General features: G+C 42.8%; 1 protein-coding gene and 1 pseudogene across 1 annotated transcript; both read left to right on the top strand.

The window, feature by feature from the left end:
• Positions 1–3,966: 3,966 nt before the first annotated feature.
• On the top strand, positions 3,967–5,591 carry LOC136406634 (small ribosomal subunit protein eS27-like; annotated as a pseudogene).
• A 587-nt stretch (positions 5,592–6,178) lies between these two features.
• On the top strand, positions 6,179–26,567 carry CRLS1 (cardiolipin synthase 1). Its single transcript, XM_066387225.1, has 7 exons — positions 6,179–6,646; positions 10,287–10,424; positions 14,896–15,025; positions 20,209–20,294; positions 21,388–21,456; positions 22,839–22,930; positions 25,617–26,567. Exons 1-7 carry the CDS (start codon positions 6,344–6,346, stop codon positions 25,702–25,704), a joined length of 906 nt encoding a protein of 301 aa, XP_066243322.1. The 5' UTR covers positions 6,179–6,343; the 3' UTR covers positions 25,705–26,567.
• The last annotated feature ends 744 nt before the right edge of the window (positions 26,568–27,311 follow it).

The raw sequence follows: 27,311 nt of genomic DNA, 5'->3' as shown, positions 1-27,311 counted from the left end.
CATAATGAGGTGGATCTAATTGATAAACACCAAAGTCAGCAACCTGAAAACAGAATATAGTTTCTTTTTAAATAATTGTGGAAACTGAAAATGTTAACCATAAAATAAACCTTAACAAATTTCAAAAGTAAAAATATTAATATTCTCTCATCACAAAGGAATAAAATTAGACCCTGATCTGTGGTGGCACAGTGGGTAAACATTCTCCTGGAATGCTGAGGTTGCCAGTTCAAAACCCTGGGATTGCGCAGTCAAGGCATTTATGAGAAGCAACTACTATGAGTTGATGCTTCCTGCTCCTCCTACCCTTTCTCGCTATCTCTTTCCTCTCTCTAAAACCAATAAATCTTTAAAAAAATAAAAAACAAAGGAATAAAATTAGACACTTAAAGTTCATATATATATAAATAGATTGAGTCAAGAAATCAAAACCAAAAATTTCATATATTGCTTATGAGCTAACACTAATCCTGGGAAACTCAGAATATCAATGTAGACCAGGTAGTCAACCTTTTTATACCTACCGCCCACCTGTGTATCTCTGTTAGTAGTAAAATCTTCTAACCGCCCACCAGTTCTACAGTAATGGTGATTTATAAAGTAGGGAAGTAACTACTTTATAAAATTTATAAAGCAGAGTTATAGCAAGTTAAAGCATATAATAATAATTACTTACCAAGTACTTCACATCAGATTTTCACTAAGTTTGGCAGAATAAATCTTTATAAAGCAACTTACTATATAGTTAAATCTATCCTTTTACTTACTTTGGTTGCTCCGCTACTGCCCACCATGAAAGCTGGCATGCCCACCAGGTGACTACCAGTTCTGTAGATCAGAGTTGGATGGGTGGGGCAGTGGAGCTGTGGTGATTGGGTAATCAAATGGAGTTTGGGCCCAAGTCCATCAGTGACCCAACGGGTTCCTGAATCTCCCCTATTACCTGAGTTCCTGAATGCATAATTAGATACACATACTGATCAACCTGCAGAATCTCCTTGGCTTCCCCTCATTCATGGATCAGGGCTGTTGTGCTAGGAAGGCCAGATATTATAATAGAAGGGCCTAAATAGTAAACCAAAGGCAATGCTGCATTCCTGGAGGAGTCCCAGGGATTACTGCCTCCAACTTCTGGAGGATGGAGGAGTGCACTATTAAACTCACTTCGTTATAGTAAATGTTTTAGAAAAGGATTACTAAAATGAGCACTCAAATACCATTGTATTTCTTTGTATCTGCTGTTTGGGCTTTCCATAGGTAATAATGAAACGGCTATTTAGGATGAGAGAGCTCTAAAAATTTTACAATTTTAAAGTTTTTCCAATTCAAATAACTCATCTTTTAACCATTGGCAGTAGGATCTGTAGCAACTCAAACCAATAAGCCTCTTGTAGCTTAACCAATGACAAAATAAGATCCAGAACAGTTACTCCTAGAGTTAGAAACAGAATCGTGTGTTTCCCCTCCTTTGAACAGAATAGGGTGACCTAACATGCCAAAAGTTCACCCATATTTTTAAGATTCCCTAAGCTTGGATCCACAGCCTACTTAGCTGCCTGGCAAATGAGTGTGCGTGCTTCCCAGAACCATGTGACGCCCTGTGTTTACTGTCTAGCAGAAAAAGAATAGGCAAACTCCCTTCAGAGTTTGGCAAGGTCAAAGGCAAAAAGATGCCAGTTAGCTGACTATAGGTGACTCAGCTGCTAGCCCCAGGGTAAATCCCTGAGCCTCTGTTACTGGGTACAGCTGCCTTGAGCCCTCACTCTATTCGACTGAGCACTAGATGTACTCCAGTAAATAAACTTTCCAGGTGGTGGAGACCAGAAAAAAAACATTTTCACTGGTCACAAAGCCAAGCTCTCAGGACTCAGAACAAAATGGAAGGGAAAACCTCATCTGGTTTTTATACAAGAACCCACAGAACATTTGTGGGAACAGTCGCAGGTCTGGAGAGAACTGCATAACTGCCAGCCTATGCAGCTGGCTCAGGTCTATGCCTGCATTCTGTCTCTATGGTTGGTATTCCTCCTTATGACTGTTGACAGAAGAAATGTCCAACCCTGTACAGAATTTTTATGAGTTTGAGTCAAACTGACAACATTGTTGGGAAGCAATCTCAGATGTTTCAGAATAATAGTTTTATAGTTTCTTTATACTTTTGGAATTAAGGAGGGAATGTAAGGAAGATTACATGAGGGCCTGACCAGGCGGTGGCGCAGCAGATAGAGCGTCAGACTGGGATGCGGACGACCCAGGTTCGAGACGCTGAGGTCGCCAGCTTGAGCGTGGGCTCGACTGGTTTGAGCAAAGCTCACCAGCTTGGACCGAAGGTCTCTGGCTCGAGCAAGGGGTTACTTGGTCTGCTGAAGGCCCGCGGGTCAAGGCACATATGAGAAAGCAATCATTGAACAACTAAGGTGTCACAATGTGCAACGAAAAACTAATGATTGATGCTTCTCATCCCTCTGTTCCTGTCTGTCCCTGTCTATCCCTCTCTCTTTAAAAAAAAAAAAAAAAGATTACATGAGGGTGGAGAGAGCAAGGTGGGGACTGGGATTACAAAATAGTTAACAAGATCCTGTGCTCTCTTGAGGGCTTGGGGGTCTGAAAAGAGGCATTTCAAAGGTATGTTAATCTAGATGCACAAAACCAATGCACAGGGCTTGCTCAAGGCAAAGATAACCTTTTACTAGGGAAGTTTAGGCCTGAGACATTACTACCCACCAAGACCTGTGAAGTTTAGGAATTTATGATCAGAGCACTCTGTTGCTACTTTGTTACCAAATTTGTAAATACCCCTTTGCACCCACATGACAAGAAACACAAAGAAAACCATGAAAAAACCCAAGAGTTGGTAGGCTCAAAAAGCTGGCTTCACAAATATTTTCTGCTGCCAGTCTAAGTTTAGCTCACACCTTTTAACTTCCACTGAACCTTGCAGAGCCCAGGGAGGCTGTCAGGGTAAGAAGCTTACCTCTTGCTGGCTTTTTGTCTCAGATCTCTTAGCTGCAGCAGCTCTGGGAGCTAGCAGTGTTCCAGCCAGTGAGTTCTGGTTGGCTCTTCAAAATGAGGGGGGGGGGGGATAATTTTCCTTCTACCCTTCTGCCTTGTCTAATAATCAAATTGACATGAAACAGATTAGCAGAATGTGGACAAAAAAGGGTTACATACTAAACGTGATAAGCTCAGGGATGGACTGCATTGGAGGGCCTTATAAACTCAATAAAGGAACCACATAGGATGATCTGAACATAAAAATTCCTCCTGGCCGGTTGGCTCAGTGGTAGAGCATCAGCCTAGCGTGCAGGAGTCCTGGGTTCGATTCCCGGCCAGGGCACACAGGAGAAGCGCCCATCTGCTTCTCCACCCCTCCCCCTCTCCTTCCTCTCTGTCTCTCTTCTCCTGCAGCCAAGGCTCCATTGGAGCAAAACTGGCCCGGGCGCTGAGGATGGCTCTATGGCCTCTGCCTCAGGCACTAGAATGGCTCTGGTTGCAACAGAGCGACTCCCCAGATGGGCAGTGCATCTCCCCCTGGTGGGCATGCCGGGTGGATCCCAGTCAGGTGCATGTGAGAGTCTGTCTGCCTCCCCGTGTCCAACTTCAGAAAAATACAAAAATAAAAAATAAAAAAAATTCCTGACTGAAAGCTGGTTGTGGCAGGTAGTCACGTCCTATGCCTGTTTCTTCCTTGACAAAGGTCAGTCTTTAAGTGAGCCTGTCTAGTGTCTTTTTCATCTGAGATTACTCTGAAATGTCAGAGTAATTTTCTTTTCCAAACCCCTCAAGGCACAACCAACAGCACCAGAGAATAAAACTACAGAACCCCTCATTGTTAGGGCAAAGCTGCCATTCTCCAGAATATCTTTGTTACCAGACTAAAGCAGCCCATTTGCCTGCATACATCAAAGCCCAGTAAGATGTAAACAGGAGTTTGCAGCAAAGAAAGTAAAGGTTTATTTTAAAGAAATGGTGTCAAGCCCAGAGTCACAGGTAAGCTAGCACTCTAAAACCTAGCTCCCCAAAGGCCCACATGGGAACAAATTATATACAGAAAAAATTATCATGATTTTTTTAGGGAATTGAGGTTGTGGGTTTTACTGATAGGTTGGGGCCAGGGTTGGGAGTAGTTGATCATTGTACCAGGTCTTGATGTCAACATAGTGTCTGTCTAGTTTCGTGAGGGTGTGGTAACACAACTGAGGTGGTGTTACCTTTAGTTTGACCTAAACTCTGTTTCTGTGGTCAATAGACCTGAGCCTTAATATGTTTTTTTTTTTCATAAGAGAAAGTTTATTTAGAAAGTTACAGAAGTACTAAAAGTGAGCTGTAGAAAAAAATGGGCTAAAGAAACAAGTTATAGAGGCAAAAGAAGGACCCTTGAAGTTTAGGTACGTATACTCGAAAAGATTTGAGCAGGGCGTGCTGGGGGGGGGGGGCAAGAGTGCTGACCTGAGTCTCGTTATTAAGACAGTTTGATGCTGACCAGAATGTGATGTGTTAAGGGCTTAAAGATTAAGGGAGTGGACAGACAGAAAGGACAAAGGGTCATGTTAAAGAAATGGAGTTTATGTGTGGTTTATCTCAATCTGTTGAGATTTACTTCCCAGCAATTGCAGTCAGTTTGGTTCAAATAAACTCATAAAATTTCTGTACAGGGTTAGATGTTTCTTACCACCAAGGAGAAAAACAAATTTAAATTTGATAATATGTATACCTGTGTATACATGGGAGAAACCCAAACACTGAGTAACTTGCCAAAATGGCAGAAGCCGTTGAAGCCATTACCTTAAACACCACCTTCTGCTAAAGACAAAGTGTTTGAGTTGGAGAGTCAGCTAGGAGAGATGACCAGAAAAAGCACGGTAAACAATGGTGGGATTGTTACACACATTTAAGCCCATGCCTTCTCCATTGATAGTGAAGACACTCTAGTGAGGAACACTCTCACAAATGGGGATTTCCCTTACAATGGCCAATGACCTCTCAGGAAGAGTAACTTCCACTTGGTCTTCAGAGCTTCTCCCATGTCAGCTGTTTCTTAAAATGAACCAGCCTAAAAGAAGAGCCCAGAGTGGCAAACTCTGCTCCCCTTCAGCAGCAAGAGACATTCAAATTCAATTTGACAGAACTGAATGAGAAAAGCAGTTCTGCAACATTGCAATATTAGTATCAATAAATACAATGTTGATATACTCTTAATAATGTATAACATTAACCAGTTAATTAACAATCAACTATTATTTTGGATATTCTAAATAAGTTTTTTTGTTGTTGTTTTTTTACAAGTTTCTTAAGCACCCTAATACTCGGTTTCTTATCTGAAAAACATAGAGGTGTTTCCCGTAGTGATCACCTCCCAACATCACTGAGGATCTTCATCCCTCTCCACAAGAGAAAAGGAAACACAAAAGGCACCTGTCGCAGACCTGCTATTCCTCCTTCTGGGACGTGGAATGCCCAGAACGCTATAAAATCACCGCTGTCTTTTGCCAGTAGTTGTGTGTGTTGGCATCTCCACTGTCCTCAGTCCGCCTACAGGAGGAAATGCAAGGCCTACGGAAGGATGCTCCTTTAGAAGGAAGCAGCACTAAAAGCACCCCAAAGCGAGATCAGTGGGAACTGGGATTTAAAAAATGGAAAGGTAATAATGGACCCTACCTCAGACTTGATGAATTGAATGGGATAATGCACTCTCTCTATATATATTGATATATATATATCTTGGCTATAGTGAACGCCTTTTCAGGTAAACAATCTGACACTATAAAACTCACATTTTTGGCATATGGAATGCCAAAAAGAGGAAAAAGAGCTGGGAGTTAGCACTCAGCACTTCTCGACCACTTTATCAATACTTAAACCTACGAGAGCCCCGAGAGCGCCACGCACCCCTAGGAGGGTGTCCCTGCGCAGGTCACCGGTTTGGGAGAATTCGAGGCCGGGGCCCAAGCAGGCTCCTGTCTTCTCCCGGCCAGGACGACCACGCGGTCACCCGCCCTTCTCGATCCTCTCTCTATGCCCCTCCCCTCGGGCCCCAACGGGGAGCAGAGGAACGCCAGTAGCGCGCTCCGCAGGTCCCGAAGTTCACGGGACTTAACGGCACACACCTCCCGCTGCCGCCGGGGGCGCTGGGAAGGCCGGAGCGGACGATGTCGCAAAAGCGTCGTGAAGGCGCCCGGCCGCCCTTGGCGGCTGCAGGCCACCTGTATAAGAGGAGCGTGCTGGGGTTTGAGAACAAGTATGGAAGCGTGCAAGGCCTTCGGAGGCCCTGCGATCTCAATGGAGAAGCGGCTTGTTGGGGCCCCAGGCTGCTGAGCTCTCGTGCCGGCCTTCCCGCAGCGCCATGCTGGCTTCGCGCGTGACGCGCGGCTCGTGGGCTGCCCTGCGCCGCGCCGCGTGGGCGCCGGGGGAGCGGCCGGGCAAGGGGCGCGCCCTCGGGGCCCTGCTGCCGCCGGCACCTGTCTGCCTGGGCTGCCTGGCGGAGCGCTGGTGGCTGCGCCCGGCCGCGCTCGGCCTGCGGCTGCCTGGGGCCGTCCCGCGGAGCCACTGCTCAGGTGCGGGGAAGGCGGCCCCTGGGCCCGCGGCCGGAGACGGTGCGACCGCGGAGGCCCAGGGCGGCCGCTGGGGCCCGGTCAACGCCACCCTGGTACGTACCGAAGAGAGGGGCAGCCCCCTGGCTCCGGGTCGCCGGCCCTGCGGGGACTCAGTCCTGCACACGAATAACGTCCTCTGACAGGTCCCGGGCAGGAGCTTCCGTTTCAGAACTTTTAAACAATTTCCTGAAGAGAAGTCACGGGCAGGTTATCCGGTGGGCTAACTTTGCGAGGCACCATCGTGTCCACTGCAGTCTCGGTGGTCAGGTTAAATCTACCCCCTTCTAGCTGCACCGGTAAATATTGTTCCGATGTCTGGGTATTGCATTGGTAAAAATAACCCCCACTTGCTGGTAAATGCTTATTTTTAATTTAATGAAGTGAATCCCCACTGTTTAGGGGAAGTCTGGGAATTATCAGAAAGGTATGCAGGCCTTTCTGTTTATGCAGGTGTGGTTCACAGTTATTTGAACTTTGGCAACCTTACATATAAGATGAATGATGATTAAATAATTTAAGGCATAGTTAAAAGACTCTTTAACCTCTAATTACAAAAAAAAAAAAAAAAAAAAAGGTTAAAATTCTTTTCTTGAGTTAACAGAGGGAAGTATTGGTCTGCTTACCTGTTGAACTACTGCCTAAGTGAAAGACACCAGAGCAGGAATGAGGGGGAGCTTTTGATGTGTTAGCAAACATGCAATTATTACATCTTCAATTGTTATGTGTTCAGTGGGCCCCTGCACTGCTTTCATCAGTAGTACAGCATGGGGTGAGGTGGCGACATCCTGGCAGGGGTCTCAACTCCACTAACAGCTAAAGCATGCCCATGTCAGGGTTTGGCTGCTGGATGATTTGAGCTTGCCATATGCTAGCTGACGCCCTTCCCAGAACGGCAGTAGTCGGTCGAGTATGCCACAGGTTATTTGGTTGGGTAATCTGAGATTAGCTCTCAATCTTAATTTAGAAATTTACAAATTTAATGATTCTAGATTAATGAGGTGCTTTATTTTGACTGAAGTGGGTTTTGTGGAGTTAAAAAGAATCTCGTACTGCATTCAACCTGGTTTATTCATCAAATGAAATGATCTGGCTATTTGCAATTTTGTCTTCAATTTTGCCCCAGGAAAATCTGATTAATTTGGGGCCTTTTTTATCCTGGTATTTTGCTTTTCCTTTTTTCTCAACCATGAACTATTTTCCTTCTCTGTGAGCTGCTGTAACAGTGAATCAGTATTTGACTTATTTTTGTACCATAGTATGGTCAACATGCTGTGGAATGGACTCTGAAACATTGTGACCTTTGAACTTGAATTTGGAATATATTCCAAGAATGTTTCCATTTAACTATATAATATGGTCTATTTTCTTTTTCCTTTTATTTTGAGAATACATTTACTTTTTTATTTATTTGAGAGTACATTTATTAAACCTGGGGCCGGTGAAACAAGGAAAGGCCTGGGAGATAAGAAGCAACAGGAGAGCCGAGGCGGGGCTGCTCTGGCTCACTGGGAAGTCAGAGGACAGGGGGCCTTGGGGGCAGGTTTAGGGGGTGAGCCCGGGACGAGCTGCCGCTGCCCACTGCTCCCCTGGATCCAAGTCTCCTGAGGACCCTTAGAGTTTGGGAGATGCACCCGTGGGGGGAAGGGAGAGGTGCAGGTGTGCTGCCAGGAGGGAGAGTGTGCTCTTGTGTTCTGTTTTCAGTGAAAGACCCCTGGGTAGAGGTTTGTACTGCTTCGCGTTCAGTGATTGTTTCCTGGAGAATTTGAAATTTTTCTGTAGCTTTCAAGGACAGTGCTCTGCCGCCTAATCTACTAACCCCATTATCCCTCCAAGCTGAGGTGAACATTTCTTGCCAGGTTCTGTTTAAAAACACAAACTTAGTATCTTTAGGGAACTCTCTTACAAGATAGTTCAAGGAATTTTAAAAGATGTCTTTAGAAACAAAAACTATACTTTTAATTTTTTTAAAATCAATATTAAGGTTCAGGTACATGGGTTACTGATTAAGGAAGAGGTTACTGTGGTTAGTCTTCTGAGATAGTCCCATAGGGTGGGAGTGACAGCATTGACTCTGGGTAAGAAATCCAGGCTCTAGGGCAAGACGTTTTGTGGGTATAATTTCTGTGCCGCATTGTGCTGGGTGTCTCTTAGCTCTGCTAGTCTGAGGTTTTTTAAAGTCGAGATACCCTTTCATGAAACAGATTGGCAAGGAATGAGTGTTGTTCAGAGCAGCTGCCAAGAAGCCTTTTTGTTAGTGCCATCTCCAAGCAGCTTGGCTCCAAATAAAGTTTCAAGGAATCATAATGCTCCCTCCCACAGGGGAGGTGTGAAAGGTCTTAGTTTCTAGTTGGGGATCTGAACATTTCCATGCCTGTTTTGGACAGATTTTCAAATTTCTCTTAGTTTTCTCAGGATCTCAATTCTTGTTTCTATTTCCATATTCTACCAGCAATTCTCCAATTTAGTAGTGAGGTTATGGAATTAAATCAATCAATCTTTCTCTCTCTCTCTCTTTCTTTCTTTCTTTTTTTAATTTTTATTTATTTATTTTTTACAGAGACAGAGAGTGAGTCAGAGAGAGGGATAGACAGGGACAGACAGACAGGAATGGAGAGAGATGAGAAGCATCAATCATTAGTTTTTCATTGCGCGTTGCAACACCTTAGTTGTTCATTGATTGCTTTCTTGTATGTGCCTTGACCGCGGGCCTTCAGCAGACCGAGGAACCCCTTGCTTGAGCCAGTGACCTTGGGTCCAAGCTGGTGAGCTTTGCTCAAACCAGATGAGTCTGCACTCAAGCTGGCGACCTCAGGGTCTCGAACCTGGGTCCTTCCACATCCCAGTCCGACGCTCTATCCACTGCGCCACCACCTGGTCAGGCTCCTTCCTTCCTTCCTTCCTTCCTTCCTTCCTTCCTTCCTTCCTTCAGGCTCCTTCCTTCCTTCAGGCTCGCTCCTTCCTTCCTTCCTTCCTTCCTTCCTTCCTTCCTTCCGGCTCCTTCCTTCCTTCAGGCTCGCTCCTTCCTTCCTTCCTTCCTTCCTTCCGGCTCCTTCCTTCCTTCAGGCTCGCTCCTTCCTTCCTTCCTTCCTTCCTTCCTTCCTTCCTTCCTTCCTTCCGGCTCCTTCCTTCCTTCAGGCTCGCTCCTTCCTTCCTTCCTTCCTTCCGGCTCCTTCCTTCAGGCTCGCTCCTTCCTTCCTTCCTTCCTTCCTTCCTTCCTTCCTTCATTCCTTCATTCCTTCATTCCTTCATTCCGTTTTGCAATAAATATTTTTAAGCCAGCATGCCTGGTGTTGATAATTTGGCGTTTTTCCTGACACTTTCTAGACCACTTGAAGTATGAGATCTTGAAGTTTCATTTTTAAAAGCTGTGTTTGAAGTTTTGAATTCCAATGGCGAGGTCATATGTTGAAGGCTTGACCTCTATGGTGGATAATACATGTTTGTGCCTTCTCTCTTTCAGAGGAAAGCCTACTCTTTAAACAGTAAACACTTTAGCCTACTTTTGAGTACATGATACATCTTCATCTTCTGTACTCTTGACCGTTTTAGATCGTCTGTGAAAAAGAACAGAATGGATTTAAAAACAAAGTTTATGTAACTTCTAACCCTTAAAAGTATAAAGTGCATTTTTCTAATGTATATAGTTATTTAAAGTATGAATTTAATTTAAATTTTGTTGTCTTTGTGTTTCAGTATGAAAACCCATGGACAATCCCAAATATGTTGTCAATGACGAGAATTGGGTTGGCCCCAGTTTTGGGCTACTTGATTATTGAAGAGGATTTCAATATAGCACTAGGAGTTTTTGCTTTAGCTGGGCTAACTGATTTGGTAAGTTATAAAGTCACTTCCTATGTTCTGTTTCCTTTCCATATCCCAGGGTCTCTAAGACATGGAGTAGCACAGCCTTATGTTGCTTTTCCTTGGAAGGAAATCCTCAAGGTGAATTTCACCTGGTACTTGATGTCAGGACTCGTCTTTAGCATCTATGTAGGACTCAGTTATTCTTTATGAGATCTAAGGAAGGTAGAGTAGGTTGTATGGAAGCATAGGAGAGGGAGCTTTTTACTTTTAGTTTTTAACTTCGTAACAGAAAAACATTTAGAAATAACAAAAGAGCATAGGGATGGGGGAAAAAAAGAAAGAAACTGTGGGATTATTTTTCTATTTATTGAGATAAAAATACTCTGATCTTCAGCAATAGTTGTTTTTTACTGGTGGACAGGGACGCAGTGGGCCGGGTATTGTGATCAGGGAGCTTGTTGAGACCAGTACTGTGCTCAGGTTTGTGCTGGTGGGAGGCCATCGCACCCCCACAGATCTGGTCCATGGTCCTTGTTTCATACCCTTCTGCCCACCCACAGAAGACCCTGGCCTGGTAGGCTTTAGGCATCCTTCTGCCTCCCCAGCAGATAGACAAAGGAGAGAATTGCTCCTTGGCACCACTGTGTCATTTGGGGCATAGAAGGGTGGAGTTGTTCGGGTTATCTCCCGTTAGAACTTGGAAAATAATTTTATAACAGAAGGGTACATTATTAAGGTTAAATAGGCTTTCATGGACTGACCAGCCATCATCACATCTGACATTATTTCTATTTATCTTCTACCTTGTTTCATAAGAGATTTGAAATGTCCTACAGAAACACTGTTGAGGGAAGTAGGGAAAAGTTAGAGGGAAAACTTAAAATCCGGGTGAAGTTAACATGTAGAGATAGGTACAGTATACTCTTTTATGTGGCTAGCCTACATCCATGTGAGGACCCACCAGGCAGTAATGATTGGGTGCCTCTAAAAATTGACTTCTGTTTGAAAAGCTTTGCTCAATATTTAGAATAAAGAGAGACTGTTACAGCTTTTTCCTGTTACAACTGTTGCCTTTGAAGTTCCTAGAAACAAAGTTGCACCTATCCAATAGCTCTAGTGAGCAATATGGAACTGGCTTTGCAGGATAAACAGAGAAGGGCGTTTGCATTTCCAAATATGCATCAAATATAGTCTCATCAAAACAGCTGCCACCGCCCTGGCCGGTTGGCTCAGCGGTAGAGCGTCGGCCTGGCGTGCGGGGGACCTGGGTTCAATTCCCGGCCAGGGCACATAGGAGAAGTGCCCATTTGCTTCTCCACCCCCCCCCCCCTCCTTCCTCTCTGTCTCTCTCTTCCCCTCCCGCAGCCAAGGCTCCATTGGAGCAAAGATGGCCCGGGCGCTGGGGATGGCTCCTTGGCCTCTGCCCCAGGCGCTAGAGTGGCTCTGGTCGCGGCAGAGCAATGCCCCGGAGGGGCAGAGCATTGCCCCCTGGTGGGCAGAGCGTGGCCCCTGGTGGGCGTGCCGGGTGGATCCCGGTCGGGCGCATGCGGGAGTCTGTCTGACTGTCTCTCCCCGTTTCCAGCTTCAGAAAAATACAAAAAAAAACCGGCCGCCACCCCTGTTTTTCCATCATTTAGGTCCTATTTGTCACAACTACTGCCTCTTCTTTTGTCCCTGCTTTTACCTCTAAAGCCTGAAGGCCTCCCCCCATTATTAATATTGTTTTTAAGTCTGTCCAAGGCTATTTATACTGATAATGGAATTTTTTTTGTAACAAAGAAGATCTTTCTCAGCTGTTAGATTCGATTTTTTTTTTTTTTTTTAGCTGCCACATGAGATTGTAATAGTCACTGAATGGAAGGGACCTCGTTTACATTTGTCTAAATATATGACAGTGTGTGTGGAAACCTGAGTTAATTGGTACTGTATTTCATATTTATTCCATGGGGTTTTGATACCTCTGGAATGGCTGCTGGGCAGATGGCTGGACTCACGGAGGGTAAGCGGAGGAATGGCAAGGCCTGACTTGTGTTGTATATGGACTGGGTTATAGGAAAGCTAGCGTGGAAGCAGAGAGGCTGGCTAGGAGGGTTAGTAATCTGGCTGCGGGGCGTGGGGAGGTTCTAGGAGTCTGAATGGGAGAGAAGTCAGTGGGATTGAGATGTATCCTGAAGATAGAGTTGATATGGTGATGGATTGGATGTGTTGGGTGAGGAAAAGAGTTAAATATGACTGGTAGGCTATTACTTTTTTCTTCTTTTCAACAAGCAGGGTTTGTAGAAAAATACTAAGAACTGCTATGTATTTTCACATAGAGTTATCAGTTGGGTAGTTGGAGGAAATCAGGGTTAAAGAGATTTGAGAGTTATCAGCATGTAGCTCAGGGGTAGTCAACCTTTTTATACCTACCGCCCACTTGTGTATCTCTGTTAGTAGTAAAATTTTCTAACCGCCCACCGGTTCCACAGTAATGGTGATTTATAAAGTAGGGGAGTAACTTGACTTTATAAAATTTATAAAGCAGAGTTACAGCAAGTTAAAGCATATAATAATAATTACTTACCAAGTACTTTATGTCGGTCTTCGCTAAGTTTGGCAGAATAAATCTTTATAAAACAACCTACTATAGTTAAATCTATCTTTTTATTTATACTTTGGTTGCTCTGCTACCGCCCACCATGAAAGCTGGAATGCCCACTAGTGGGCAGTAGGGACCAGGTTGACTACCACTGATGTAGATGTTCAAGTCTAGGCTGTGATGAAAGAAGAGAAAGGATGAGCGGAATGAGCAATGAGTAGAGCAATGGAGAAGGAACCATAAACGAGCCTGAGAAGGAATAGCTGGTGAGAAAGGGAAAATACAAGGCAGTAAGGGGTCCCAGAAGTCAGGTAAAGAAAGTGCTTCAATTTGTGTTACAGCCAAGTAAGCTAAAAATGTAGACTTATTGGTGACCTTTATGAGTGTCATCTTACAGGGTAGGGATAATTGGAATGGGTTGATCAAATTAAGGGAGTTAACAGGTGTTTGCAGAGCAGCGATGATGTCGATGAGTTTGGAATCTATATAGATAGAGGAACAGTGAGCATGAGAATGTGGTGATGGTGAAAAATGGAAGGATAAGTTCCCTGAGATCAGAAACTGAACTGAAAGCTGAATCTTCCAAGGCACTCACTTCCAGTCTTGGGCACCTATTAGCCAGTTTTACATCTAGTCTACCAAAGAAGAAAATAGATCCTTTCAGTTGTGGTGGTAATATCTAGTTAACTGCTTCTTTGGAGGATTTACTGAATGTTGAGTGCTGAAGACAGCCAAGCCTTTGAGGTAGGTAATACTGTCTCTGTTTTACAGATGAGGAAACAGGCTTAGAGAAGCCAAATAATTTGCCCAAGGTCACACAGTAAGTGGGAGAACCAGCACTTGAATCTCTATGTTCTGTTTGCAAAGCAAGTTCTTCACCATTGTCCTGTGCTACTGCTGTCTCTTCTGGCTCATTGGAATACTTGAGAAATGGAGGACTTATTTGTCCTATAAGATGGACCATGTTAAATTACATCTAATTTAATTTGATTTTTTTCCCTTGGAAATAGGACTAGAAAATTGCAAAAATTTTTGAAGCTTAAAGTTAAAGTGAGTAAAAGGCACATAGGGACTTGGAAAACCAGAGGTATCTGCCTTGTTTAATGGGGAAGGGCAGGACTTAGTTTCAACCCATTCTGTGGCCCTAAGGGGACCTTGCAGATCTGGACTTTTTGTGGTAGGACTTTGAAGATTTAAATACTGGCAACTAATTTATATTTTTAAAGCTCTGGGCAGGTCATATGAAACCAGTCTGCAGGCCTTTTGGCCCACTGGCAACCAGCTATGACCTCTTCTTTAAAATATAATTTGTTTGTAAGAGTAGTGAATAAGTAATTTTCATATCAAAAATTTTAAGTAGGACAGGCATAGATGATTGAGTTTTTTTATTCAAATATAGGTCCTGCAGATGTGCAATGAACAGTGGTACTAAATAATAAAAATAAATAAATAAATGAAACTAATAACAGTTGAAACTGAAGGCATTGGGTGATATTACAGAAGAGTAGGTAGGAATGAGTCTCCAGTTAAAGGGTCGCCCGTGTAGTAAAAGCCGCTTCAGCCCAAGGACCTCAGGGAGGCCCCCTAGTGCGTGCTCTGCCAGTTACGCTTCCTGTGAGTTTTGGGGGATTTCCACATCTCTAAATTTGTGCCTGGGTTCATCCCAGAAAGGGGCATTGTGAAAACATTGAGAAATACCAGAGGCCTTGAGAAAGAAAAGTCCTGTAGAAAAGTGAAATTATTTTTAGAGCAGTTGGTAATTTAAAAGCTAAACGTATGCCAGAGTGAGAAGGGTTTGGGGTAAGAAACAGAAGAGATTTTTGCATTTTATGAAAGTATAGTTGTTATTCTGGTATCTCTTCAAGATATCTACTCTGTACCTATTATGACATTTATTTTTAAAAAAACTTCTATTTTCAGTTGGATGGATTTATTGCTCGAAACTGGGCCAGTCAAAAATCAGCTTTGGGAAGTGCTCTTGATCCACTTGCTGATAAAATACTTATCAGTATCTTATATGTTAGCTTGACATATGCAGATCTTATTCCAGGTAAGAACTGTCACACATGCTTTTTAATAGTTCCGGGAAGAATGACATTAGGTGGCACAGGATTTCTCTTGATAGACAAATAATTTTTGTTCCAAAAATATATTTTTTAAACTTTAAACTGTTTCTCTAATTTTATACTATTGAACTGTTTGGCTTGTCAAACTATTTGTTTTACTTTAGAGTTTATGTCATTATATTAGTAGAATTCATTATTAGTAAGATTGATTAAATTTAAAATTGAGCAAATATTATTTCACAGTGCCAATTCATATTACTTTAGAATATTTTGAAATTGCATTATATAGTCTTAGTGCCTAGCTTTTTGAAAGCAATTTCAAGTTTTTCTAAGTGCAATTTTATTATAATAAATGAGAGCTTTGAAACCTTGAAGATGTTTAAAATTTTACATTATTATTGCTTAGACATTATAATGCAATACCATTTTTTACTTATTGATTTTTAGAGAGAGAGAGGGAGGGGGAAAGAGAGAAACATTGATTTGTTGTTGTACTTATTTATGCATTCATTGGTTGATTCTTGTATGTGCCTTTACTGGGGATCGAACCCACAACCTTGGCATATGCAGATGACACTAATCAACTGAGCTGCCCAGCCAGAGCTTCTGTTAGATTATAACGGCCAAAAAATTTCTGTCTCCTAGTGATGTTGAAGCCATTACTGTGTTATAGAGCAATGCATTGCTTATGTGTCTGTGGTGATGCTGGTGTAAACAGACCTATTGTGCTACCTGGCATATAAGTGTAGCACATAAAATTATGTACAGTACATAATACTTGATAATAAATGACTGTGATACTGGTTAAAGTGTTTACTATTTTATATTTTTTGTTGTTTAAATTTTAGAGTACACTCTTTCTTTTACTAAAAGGAAAGTTTGCTGTATGCCATGTTAACACTGGCAACAACCTCAGACATCTCCTTGATTGTGTTCTTTTCTCTTGTGTGTGATTGGAGCCCGGGTTGCTTAGTGCGAAAACATGCTGTACGGGCTTGTAGCCTAGAGCAGTAGGCCATACCGTGTAGCCGAGGTGTGGAGTCATCTAGGTTTGTGTAAGTGCACTCTGTGACATTTGTAGAACGGTATCACCTAAACAGCGCATTTCCCAGAACCTATCTCTGCCTTTAAGTGGCTCATGTCTATGTATTTTTATTTTTAAGGTGTTTTTTTAACTCCCATAATGTGTCTGTTTCTTTCAAATTCCTTTTTTTTTTTTTTCTGTTTGGTTTGGTGTGTCTTTTGTGATGGACACTTTACTGAAATGTCTGGTAATCCTTGGCTGCCTACTTATATTTTAGGGAGGCGTAAGATGTCCGTTGAGCTCTCTGGGCATCAGTGGAATTTGTTGGGTGGTGTGTTTCCTTCTAGGGTGAAAGGCGGGGACCAGGCATGGCCCTGAATTCTCAGTACCAGTTCTGTTCTGTAGACAAGAGCTCTTCGTGCTTCCGATGTTTTGGAAACTAGGCTGTGGGAGGAAGGTTGGGTGGAGTATCTCGTGTTCAGTATGTTGGTCTTCATCCCACTGTACCCCAGAGGGCCCTGTGTTCAGTGACAACATGTAGAACAAGGTTGGCCAGCTTCTCTGTAAAGGGTCAGATAGTACTATTTGACACTTTGTGGGCTGTGTGGCCCTTGTTGCAGTCTTTAAACTCAGCTATTGTCATGTAAAACAGCTATAGAAAATATATAAATGAATGAGTGTAGCACTGTTTCAATAAAAGTTTGCTTATGGACACTAGAAATTGAATTTCATATAGTTTTCATGTATCATGAAATACTACTCTTTTGGGGTTTCCCCCAACCATTTAAAATTGAAAAAACCACTCTTAGCTGCAGGGACCCCCGATCCTAAAGACCTAGGAATGGTGTTAGAGAGGGCTCCAAGCCAGGGATCTAAGTGCCAGCTTCTTGTGAGCATCGCTTTGTGAATAACTTAGCGTTCAACTCTCCCCATGCTATTGAGCTACTACAGTTACTACCAGTAAACTTAGTCAAAACTTGAAATTTGTCTTCTCGACCCATTCTCTGTGGCTTTGTGACTTTATAGCCTTTCATTCCTTCATTCCTTTACTGTCATTTTAGATGAGTCTGGACAGGGAGAAGCATATATGCTGTCTCATATCGTTTTATACTTTATTATTATTATTTTTATTTTTATTTTTATTTTTTTTGGTAAAAATTTTATCCATGTTAATTTGAATAACCTTGCTGCTGCCTTTTTTTTTTTTTTAATTCAATGAGAGGAGGGGAGGCAAAGAGAGACTCCCACATGTGCCCCATGGATCCACCTGGCATGCCCAGTAGGGGGTGATGCTCTGCCCATCGGGGCGTTGCTCCATTGCTCAGCAACTGTGCTCTTTAGAGTCTGAGGTGAAGCTATGGAGCCATCCTCAGTGCCCGGGGCTAACTCGCTCCAATCAAGCCATGGCTGCAGGAGGGGAAGAGAGAGAGAGAAAAGCAAGAGGGGGAGGGTGGAGAAGCAGGTGGGCACTTTATCTGTGCGCCCTGACTGGGAATTGAATGTGGGCCGACGCTCTACCAATGAGCCAACCGGCCAGGGCAGTCTTGTTTCTTCAAGAGTAAGAAATTTGCTCTCTTCCTCAGCTAGGACAATAAATAATTCTGCTCTTCTTGTTTAAGTTAATTTCTATTTGCTTATGTGTATTCTGCCACGTTTTCCAAGCAGTGATTCCTTTTCATACCATTATATTATTTTTGGTTTACTCTATAGCAGCTTCTCATAGCTGGTTGATCTGTTGTTAAATTTTTATTCACAATGCGATAATCTATGATATTAATTATGACCACTTTTAATATGTACACGTGACTTAATTTTATTATTTCCCTTTAGTGCTAATAAAATTTGTCCATGATGCACTTCCTTGTTGTAGATATGAACTGTTTCAGACAGAGCTAGCAAGGAGGGGAAAGTGCGGAGCAATACCTGACAGGCTTCACACCCTCCTACCCGCACTGACATGCTCTCAGACTCTGATAGGAAAGGGGAAAGCTGTTCTAGCCCTGGAAGAGAAGGGAAGGGGAGGCCGAGACAGAAGGCAAGATCACTTAGAAGATACGAAAGCCAGGGGACTGGATAGATTTGGCCAAAGAACCAAAGGAGAGCCTGCATAAATGCGGTCAGTTGGCAGAGGCCCGGCTTAGAGAGTACCTGATGCCACTGCCACAGGGTCCCAGCCTGGCTGTGCTGTCAGGTCCTGGGGTGGAGGGGGCTTTCCTCTGTGCTTTTGATGGCTCTCCCAAGGTGATTGTATAATTGGCAGTCAGCGTGGGGAACCCTTGGTTTTGTTAACAGCCCTTTCCTCTACCAGACTGTTACAGATGGTAATTCGAGTCCAGAGATACTGCTTTTTAGTATCTGCTGGATTGGGTCCAAATGCATTGCCCTGAGCATAGGCTATGAGTTCCACAGAGCTAGGATCCATTCCTGGCTCTGCTAACTGGTAACTTTGGCCAAGTTATATAATATGCTATAATCTGCCTGAGGCTTGTTTCCATATTTATAAAATGGGGATAATGTATCCCTATGTTATATAGTTATGTAGATTAAATGACATAATATGTATGAAATACTTAAAACAATGATCAGTAAATGGTAATTTTGGTAGTTTATAGAACTGGAACCCGAGTCTTTGCAGTGTATTGAATGGTCTCATCTCCTTTTCTGCAGAAACCTCCTATTTAGGATTAAGTCATTCTTTTTTTTTTTTTCTTTTTTTTCTTTTTTTTTTTTTTCTGGTGGTGATGAAATACATTAATAGGTGTTTATTTTCTTCTAAAGTTATGTTCAGGGGATTTATGGGTAACTTGCATGAGTTTGCTACATTTTAAAATCTGAGTGCTGTTAGGTGTTGCTAGCTAATGATTGCTATAAGAAGTTTGTTTTGCAGTCACCAGATGTCCCTAAAATCATGGCTTGCTGGCTTTTGTTACTTGGTTCATACAGCTGTGGCTTCTGTGTCCTCCGAATGCCATGACTTGCACGAATAAGCATTTTCTCTTTGAAATAGTCTTGTCAGCCAGGACCAGGCCAAGGATCAACATCTAAATTATAGCTGTGACCAGCCAAGATTAAAAATTTAAATCTGTAATTCATTAGTGAGGATTTTCTCAAGTTGCAGAATCAGTAGACTGTCACAACTAGAAGTAGGACCATAAGTATAGCCTCAAAAGGAATTCACCAGAGAGCTGTTTGAAAGTATTTAGAAGGGCGGATGTCCATGATCCCTTTCATTTTAGTAATTGAAACATTTTGAACTAAGTTTTAGCCTTAGGATCTTCCCCCTTTTCTTAAAAAAATTTTTTCTTATAAAAATGATACATGTTCATGGTTAAGACACCTTATAGCACAGAAGGGTATAAAGTGAAAGACGTCCTTTGCCCTCCCATTCTTGTTCAACAAGGGAGTAGCAGGGTTCCTTGGGTATCCATCTAAAGTATCCATCTGCTGGCTCTGACTCTGACTCTGGGTCACACTGTAAAACCTTAGAAATAATGAGAAAGTATTGACAAGTTGAATTCATGTTTAATTAGAATTCACTGAATGAATGGGGCAGGAGAAAAAAATAGCAATTTTCAGAGTAGGAACAGGCCAGACAGGAGTGAAAATACTTTGTTTCTCCGCAAGTGTTACATGTAGCGAATTTTACTGTTTATAAAGTTGTGTAGAATGCAGAAGCAAACAATCAGAATTCCTAATGGTTTGAGTCCTGACATCCTTTCCAACCTCTTTACCGTTTTATTCCATGTAATTATAGGGTGCTTGGTGATCTTTTTCCCAAACTCAAAAAGCTGAGAAATAACTAAAGAGATGGTGGTTAGAGCTGAGTAGAGCTGATACTGATAACTAACTGCAGCTAAAATGTGCAAGAAAAAACCAAAAAGAGGCCTAGAAGGTCAGCATTCTGGGAGGCGGATGTAGACTTTGAAAGCCGCAGTCTCTCTGCGTTTAGTTTCGAGGGAAGAATGTAAAATCAGCAGTTCACTCTGAGGATCCTAAACCTTCAGTAGTTGTTTCTAAGAAATGAACATTTTTACTTATGGGAAACACCAGTTTATGGTAAAGCTGAATGAGGCTCCACTGTATGTGTAATATCTTAACAATTTAAAAAATCCCAACCAAAATTATTTTATATTTGATTTTCAGTTCCACTTACTTATATGATAATTTCAAGAGATGTAATGTTGATTGCTGCTGTTTTTTATGTCAGATATCGAACTCTTCCAACACCGGTGAGTTTGTTTCAAAGAAAATACTCTTGGGGGAGAGTGAGGGGGGAGGGTATAGCGGGGACAGATGGTGATGGGAGGAGGCTTGACTGGGGGCTGAGCACACAGCACAGTGTGCAGATGATGGGGAATCGTGCACCTGAGACCTGCGTAATTTTGTTATGCAGTATCACCCCAATCAATTCAACAAAAGGAGAAAATGTTGTTTTATTATTACTTATAACTTAAGGCAGAAAAGAATTCCTGTTGTATACTGAGTTTTGCTGAGTGGCGATAATGGCAGTTATTTTTTATCTAATACCAAGAATTTAAAAAAATACTGCTGTGATGAAACTGTCATGTCACACAAAAAAAATACACATTAACTATTACCTGGCTATGGTAGTTGTTCAGTGAACACATAAATAATCAGTTTAAAACAGGCATGTTTTTGTTTAAGTCCAAATCTTTTCAGCTGTTCCTTATAAAACCCAGACCAGCTAGCACCCTCCAAACTCTGTTAGGAGTTTTTTGCATAACCAAGTTCTCTCTGCTCTCTAATTGAGCCACTACTATGACCTGTCGAGAACTGATTTTTGTAAATCACAGCTATATGAGCATGGAATGGTTTATTTGCATACTTGTTTATTGATTTTACAAATATATTTGAGCACAGAAGCATAGCGTGATGACCTCATCTTTTGGCTCCCAGTCCAGTGAAAATAGCCATGTTTTATTATTATTATTATTATTATTATTATTATTATTATTTTAGTCTGTGAAAGAAAATAGTGATGATAAAGGAGCTTTATTGAGTTTAATTAGTAGAAAGAGGTATCAGGCAGACTTTATGATAGTTACTGTGTTAGAAATTTATAGGAATTGGCAAGTAGATCTGTGAATTCTTAAAACCTATTTTCAGTAACCTGCGTAGGATGTATAAAGAATGTAGATAGCGCTCTTTTAGGAAAATAGAAGGTGCAGATAAAGGGCTTGTCCAGCACAGAGTTAGGCTCGTGGGAAGCACTAAGTGACTGTTACCTACATATCGTAACAAAATGTTTGTTTTAAACTGAATGCTAAATTGAGTAAACTTTATCTTTTTGTCCTCTTCCAGCGAACACTTTCTAAGTATTTTAATCCTTGCTATGCCACTGCTCGGTTAAAACCGACCTTCATCAGCAAGGTAAGGGGCACGCAGCAGCCTTTTAAGCTTATTATAGTGAATACAGGTCTCAGTTTGGAGCTGAAAAGGAGACAGATTTAAATACACTGACTGTAGTAGGAAGAGAGTGAGGTCATTAACCCAGTTTTTGTTGTCCTCAAAGCTTTTTTGATCTTTACTGTATGCTTTGTGTTTTGTGTTGGTGGTTTGAGAATTTAAGTTTTAAGATGAGATCATTGCATCTTGATTATGAACATTTCTTTCTAGTTTCACTACCCGCCTCCCTGTGCTGAAAACAACATATGATAAGGTCCTATTTCAAGACTGATTTTTACACGCAAAGGGACAGAAGAGAGTTTATTCCACCTCAAGATAACAGCTGTATGCCAGTCTGCGCACACAGGGGGACACTGTCAGTGGCTCACCGGGCACATTGTTTCCCTGTTAGCCTTGATAAGTTTGCCTGAATCATTGTGTCCCATCCTTTGCAATGGAGGCTTAGCAGTCATCTTTGGGACAGAGTGATGATCACTGGTAAAGCAGAGACTCCCTGGGGTGGACCTTTAGCTACATATTTGGGTTTGTTTTTAATTTGGGTGACTTATATTTGTATCACATGTAGCAATTTGATACAGATATAAAGTGACTTATGGAAGTGGAGGGACAAATACCACAAATCCTTGGTCTTGCAAGAAGTTCTCCAGGCAGTTTTTATTACTTTTAAGACAAAGTGGAATTCCTGTAATTGGGCTACAGAATGGATGAGAACACAGGTGCTTCTCTGGGCACATGGCCCACTGGCTTACACGTCACCCACTCTTCCCAGAGCGCTTCTCTTGATGAGGAGGGGAGTCTCCAGGTCTGTTTTCTTCCTTAGTCCTCCACGCTGTCTTTTAGGGTAGGGACCCTCATTCCCTGCCCTGAAGCCTCTCTCACGGAGATGAATGCATTTCAGTTTTCTAACCTCCTGAGTTTGACCGGTGGGCAAGAGAGAGCTGGGGAGTCGGGTTCTAGGTCTGGATCTGTAACCTGTAAGGACTGCAGGCAAGTCACTGAACTACATTACCTTTTCATCGTGAAGGGTGGCGTAATTATTTCTGTATTCATGGGGCTCTTTTAATGGACTGAAAAGATGGCAAAGAACTTTGCAACCTATTGAATTCCTATGGGAATTCAAGATCGTGGTATTTTCTGACAGTTGCCCTTCTCTTCACTATAAAGAGCAGCTGTGCAGACAGGTGGGCCAGTTAGTGAAGTTCACCCTCTGTGTGCACGCCAGCTTCTTTGGCCGGAATATTAGGACACAAGCATGCTGAGGGTATGTTGTGCTACATACTGTCCTGTGAGCTTGACATAGGATCCGGTTGGCACTGTTCATTTATGACTTTCTCTTTTCTTTTTAGGTAAACACAGCAGTCCAGTTAGTCTTGGTGGCAGCTTCTTTGGCAGCTCCGGTTTTCAATTATGCTGACAGCATTTATCTTCAGATACTGTGGTAAGCTAAATTTAGAATTACTTTGTGACACTGTCAGCCAAATGGCTTATTGTGACAGTCCCAGAATTACTTTCTTCTTACAGTGTTTGTTGAGTACCAACTGGGGAAAACTGTATTTTATGATTGATACCATTCTTTTTTTTTACAGAGACAGAGAGAGAGTCAGAGAGAGGGATAGACAGGGACAGACAGACAGGAACAGAGAGATGAGAAGCATCAATCATTAATTTTTTTTTTTTTTTTTTTTGTATTTTTCTGAAGCTGGAAACGGGGAGAGACAGTCAGACAGACTCCCGCATGCACCCAACCGGGATCCACCCAGCACGCCCACCAGAGGCGACTCTCTGCCCACCAGGGGGCAATGCTCTGCCCCTCCGGGGCGTCGCTCTGCCGTGACCAGAGCCACTCTAGCGCCTGGGGCAGAGGCCAAGGAGCCATCCCCAGCGCCTGGGCCATCTTTGCTCCAATGGAGCCTTGGCTGCAGGAGGGGAAGAGAGAGACAGAGAGGAAGGGGGGGTGGAGACGCAAATGGGCGCTTCTTCTATGTGCCCTGGCCGGGAATCGAACCTAGGTCCCCCGCACGCCAGGCCGATGCTCTACTGCTGAGCCAACCAGCCAGGGCCCAATCATTAATTTTTTGTTGTGCATTGCGACACCTTAGTTGTTCATTGATTGCTTTCTCATATGTGCCTTGACCGTGGGCCTTCAGCAGACCAAGTAACCCCTTGCTTGAGCCAGCGACCTTGGGTCCAAGCTGGTGAGCTTTTGCTCAAACCAGATGAGCGCATGCTCAAGCTGGCAACCTCGGGGTCTCGAACCTGGGTCCTCTGCATCCCAGTCCGATGCTCTATTCATTGTGCCACCGCCTGGTCAGGTGATACCATTCTTAAGAAGCTTCCTTTCAAATATGGGATGTAAAAGTTATATTATAGGAGCTTTCATGCAAGTTAATAAGGATGAGAGGTACAGATATGTTGGGGTTTCAGAGGAGGGAAAAATATCTCCAGGTAGGAAGGAGAGGGACAGCTCCAGGGAGGAAGTGGCATTTGAACCATGAGGTCTAGGTGGGTTTTATACAGGGAGAGACTGAGGGAAGGCCATTTAAGGGAAGGACAGACCCTGAACAAAGAGGTGCAAGGGACAGTGTGTACAGCCTAGCGAAAGGGCCCCAGCAGCAGGAAAACTTGGGGAAAGTAGTTTGAATTTAATTTTATTGTGCTTATTTATTTATAGCCTTGAAAATGTGTCAAATTCATTATTCCACAGTCCAGATGGGTCACACTGATTTTGAGGCACTGTACCTTGGTGTGCTTTTAACTCTATAATTAAAACTTCATGCTTGAGGTACCCAGGCCAGAAAATGGTTGGTTAGCCAAGTCAGTCAGCGAAAGCAGCTTTAAAAATCAAACACACGCCCTGGCCGGTTGGCTCAGCGGTAGAGCGTCGGCCTAGCGTGTGGAGGATCCGGGTTCGATTCCCGGCCAGGGCACACAGGAGAAGCGCCCATTTGCTTCTCCACCCCTCAGCTGCACCTTCCTCTCTGTCTCTCTCTTCCCCTCCTGCAGCCAAGGCTCCATTGGAGCAAAGATGGCCCGGGCGCTGGGGATGGCTCTGTGGCCTCTGCCTCAGGCGCTAGAGTGGCTCTGGTCGCAACATGGCGACGCCCAGGATGGGCAGAGCATCGCCCCCTGGTGGGCAGAGCGTTGCCCCATGGTGGGCGTGCCGGGTGAATCCCGGTCTGGCGCATGCGGGAGTCTGTCTGACTGTCTCTCCCCGTTTCCAGCTTCAGAAAAATGCACACAAAAAAAAAAAAAAAATCAAACACACGCTAACCATTTTCTGAAATATATGTAAGTGTACATTTATTCTGGTTTATTGTACATCTTCTGAATAGGACCAGCGCCTTTTCTTTGGATGTAGGTTCATCAAAGGGAGGTTTTATTCTTGAATAAACTACATCCATAATATCTCAGATTTTCATGTTCTGCTTATTTTGGTAAAAGGCAAAAGATTTATACGATCTGAGGAAAAACCAGAGTATATGTGTTCAACTTAAAGTGATGTAAGATTTTCAAGTTAATAAATTTAGGGAATTTGCCTGACCAGGTGGTGGTGCAGTGGATAGAGCATAGAACTAAGATGTGGAGGACCCAGGTTCAGGACCCCGAGGTGGCCAGCTTGAGCGCGGGCTTATCTGGCTTGAGCAAAAACTCACCAGCTTGGACCCAAGGTCGCTGGCTCGAGCAAGGGGTTACTCGGTCTGCTGAAGCCCCACGGTCAAGGTGCATATGAGAAAGCAATCAATGAACAACTAAGGTGTTGCAACAAAAAACTGATGATTGATGCTTCTCATCTCTCTCCGTTCTTGTCTGTCTGTCCCTATCTATCCCTCTCTCTGACTCTCTCTCTGTTCCTGTAACATAAAAAAAAAAAAAAAAAAAAAATTAGGGAATTTCCTGTTGTACCTGAGGACCCCCTGTATTATTGTTATTTTCTCAGGCTCATGACATTACTAATTCAGATTAAATCTTAAAGAAAAGCAGTGCATTAAAATTCTTATAGTTAAAAAAATTTTATACCACACAGCCATTTTTACTTTTGTAATAACTCTTATAAATGTGTTCTTTACAATTCTCACTGTTACTGATTCTTAGACTTGTCTAAATTTTCTTTCTTCTTGGTGAAGGTGTTTTACAGCATTCACCACGGCTGCATCAGCTTACAGTTACTATCATTACGGTCGGAAAACCATCCAGGTGATAAAAGGCAGATGAAGGCCGGCCATCCTCCTCAGCAAGGAAGCAGTACTCATCACTGGCGGCAGGGCCAGGAGAAAGCTACAAGTGTCCCTATTTTGGTGTACAGCTTGAAAAAGGACTTGTCAGAACGAACCATGTCATCAATATTTAAGTAATGTGCATTGAAAATAAGCTTGATCATGGGCATATGCAGAATTTCCAATGTATTTTTAAATACAAGTAAAACTATCATTTAGAATTTTTTTATCTTAGGTTTCTTGATTAACTTATAAAGAACCAATTAATTCCAATTATTGTCAGTCATTTAAAAAAACATAGTCCAGAGCATGGAAACTGGAGAATTGCCACTTCTCTGTAATAGAATTTCGATTGCTCACAAAGCTGTCGGGAATTTTCTAGATTTCAATATAGAGCCTACACAGCTTGGCTACACAAGTCTATCTTTAATTTGATTGGTGTACATATTAACAGTTCATGTGGTTAATATTTATCATTTAGGATAGTGACAATAAAGGTAGCTTAGTTGTGAATGAAGTAAACTTATCAAGAGACTATAAAGATTAAAATAGAGGTTATTGAAGTTCATGTTCAGTAGTCTTCCAGCCTCTCAGGTGCCTAATAGTTTATGTATCAGGGTGACAAGTAACAGAGGTAGTTGGACAATGAAAACACATCCATGAGCCTGTACCATCCAAGAGACAGTGCATTATGTCATGCCTTTGCGCTGTATTTCTAACCAAGCCATGTTTGTATGATAGTGGACCTGTACTCGTGTTATGTAAATAATATGAAACTGTATTTTTTCAAGTTTTTAAAATTTTGGGCAATATTCTTTTGTTAAGATGTTAAAAGAATTAAAAAGGCGGAAAAAAGGTGTACATTTATCTTGGGTTATTTGTATAGCATATTATAGTCCTCTGTTGTGTAAGTTTTCTGATCCATAAAGTCTAAAGTCCTTTCTGATAAATCATTGCGGTTACATTGTAAAAACCGTTGCTTTGGGACCATCTGACTTCAAAGCCCTTAGTCTCATGACACCAGCATGTTTAAGAGAATGGGAGAGACCTGGTGCTTCCTCTTATCAGTGGGAGCTATTGCTGCCTATTGTCCCGGGTTCTAACCCAAGTGTAATGTGGAATTATGTAGATGATGCGGTTATCTAACAGCCTGTTGGGCTGTGTTAAATTAAAATGGGGAGTTATAAGCAAAATCCATGGCATCCTTGGATCAGCTTGCCCCTCTGGTGCCTGCTGGTCCTTGCTTCCTTGTTCCCAGTCTGGCTGCTCGGCCGCCCTTGGCTTGGGGCACACAGAAGCCTGCGGTCAGGGCCATGCCACTGGGCCAAACGGAGGCCATGAAGAGAAGCGTGGCATGTGGCTGGTGGGTCTTTCCTTCTAGAACCTCCGGTATAGTCAGCCTGAGGCGGTGAGGCTGCAGGTAGAAGTCTGGACCACCCAAGAGGCATATTGAGCATGCCTTGGCACTAACAAAGTGTGAGCAGACAAAGGTGGTGTTCCAAAAAGAACTCGAAATAGTTATGGAAAAGACTAGGATTTTGCACTTAGCTGTGCTTAGTTACAGTTTAGTGTTGATGCTTTTGGTATGACTAATGGGTTGGACTC

This window comes from Saccopteryx leptura, chromosome 5 (assembly GCF_036850995.1).
Source record: "Saccopteryx leptura isolate mSacLep1 chromosome 5, mSacLep1_pri_phased_curated, whole genome shotgun sequence".
NCBI classification, from domain to species: domain Eukaryota; kingdom Metazoa; phylum Chordata; class Mammalia; order Chiroptera; family Emballonuridae; genus Saccopteryx; species Saccopteryx leptura.
The sequence above is the reverse complement of the archived record's forward strand: the minus strand, read 5'-3'. Positions and strand labels throughout refer to the sequence as shown.

Excerpts from the sequence above, each read along its gene's own strand:
- CRLS1 (XM_066387225.1), top strand. The coding sequence starts at position 6,344 with ATGCTGGCTTCGCGCGTGACGCGCGGCTCGTGGGCTGCCCTGCGCCGC. Across the intron at positions 15,026-20,208 it reads ATATGCAGATCTTATTCCAG|TTCCACTTACTTATATGATA; the intron begins GTAAGAACTGTC and ends TTTGATTTTCAG. Across the intron at positions 20,295-21,387 it reads ATCGAACTCTTCCAACACCG|CGAACACTTTCTAAGTATTT; the intron begins GTGAGTTTGTTT and ends GTCCTCTTCCAG.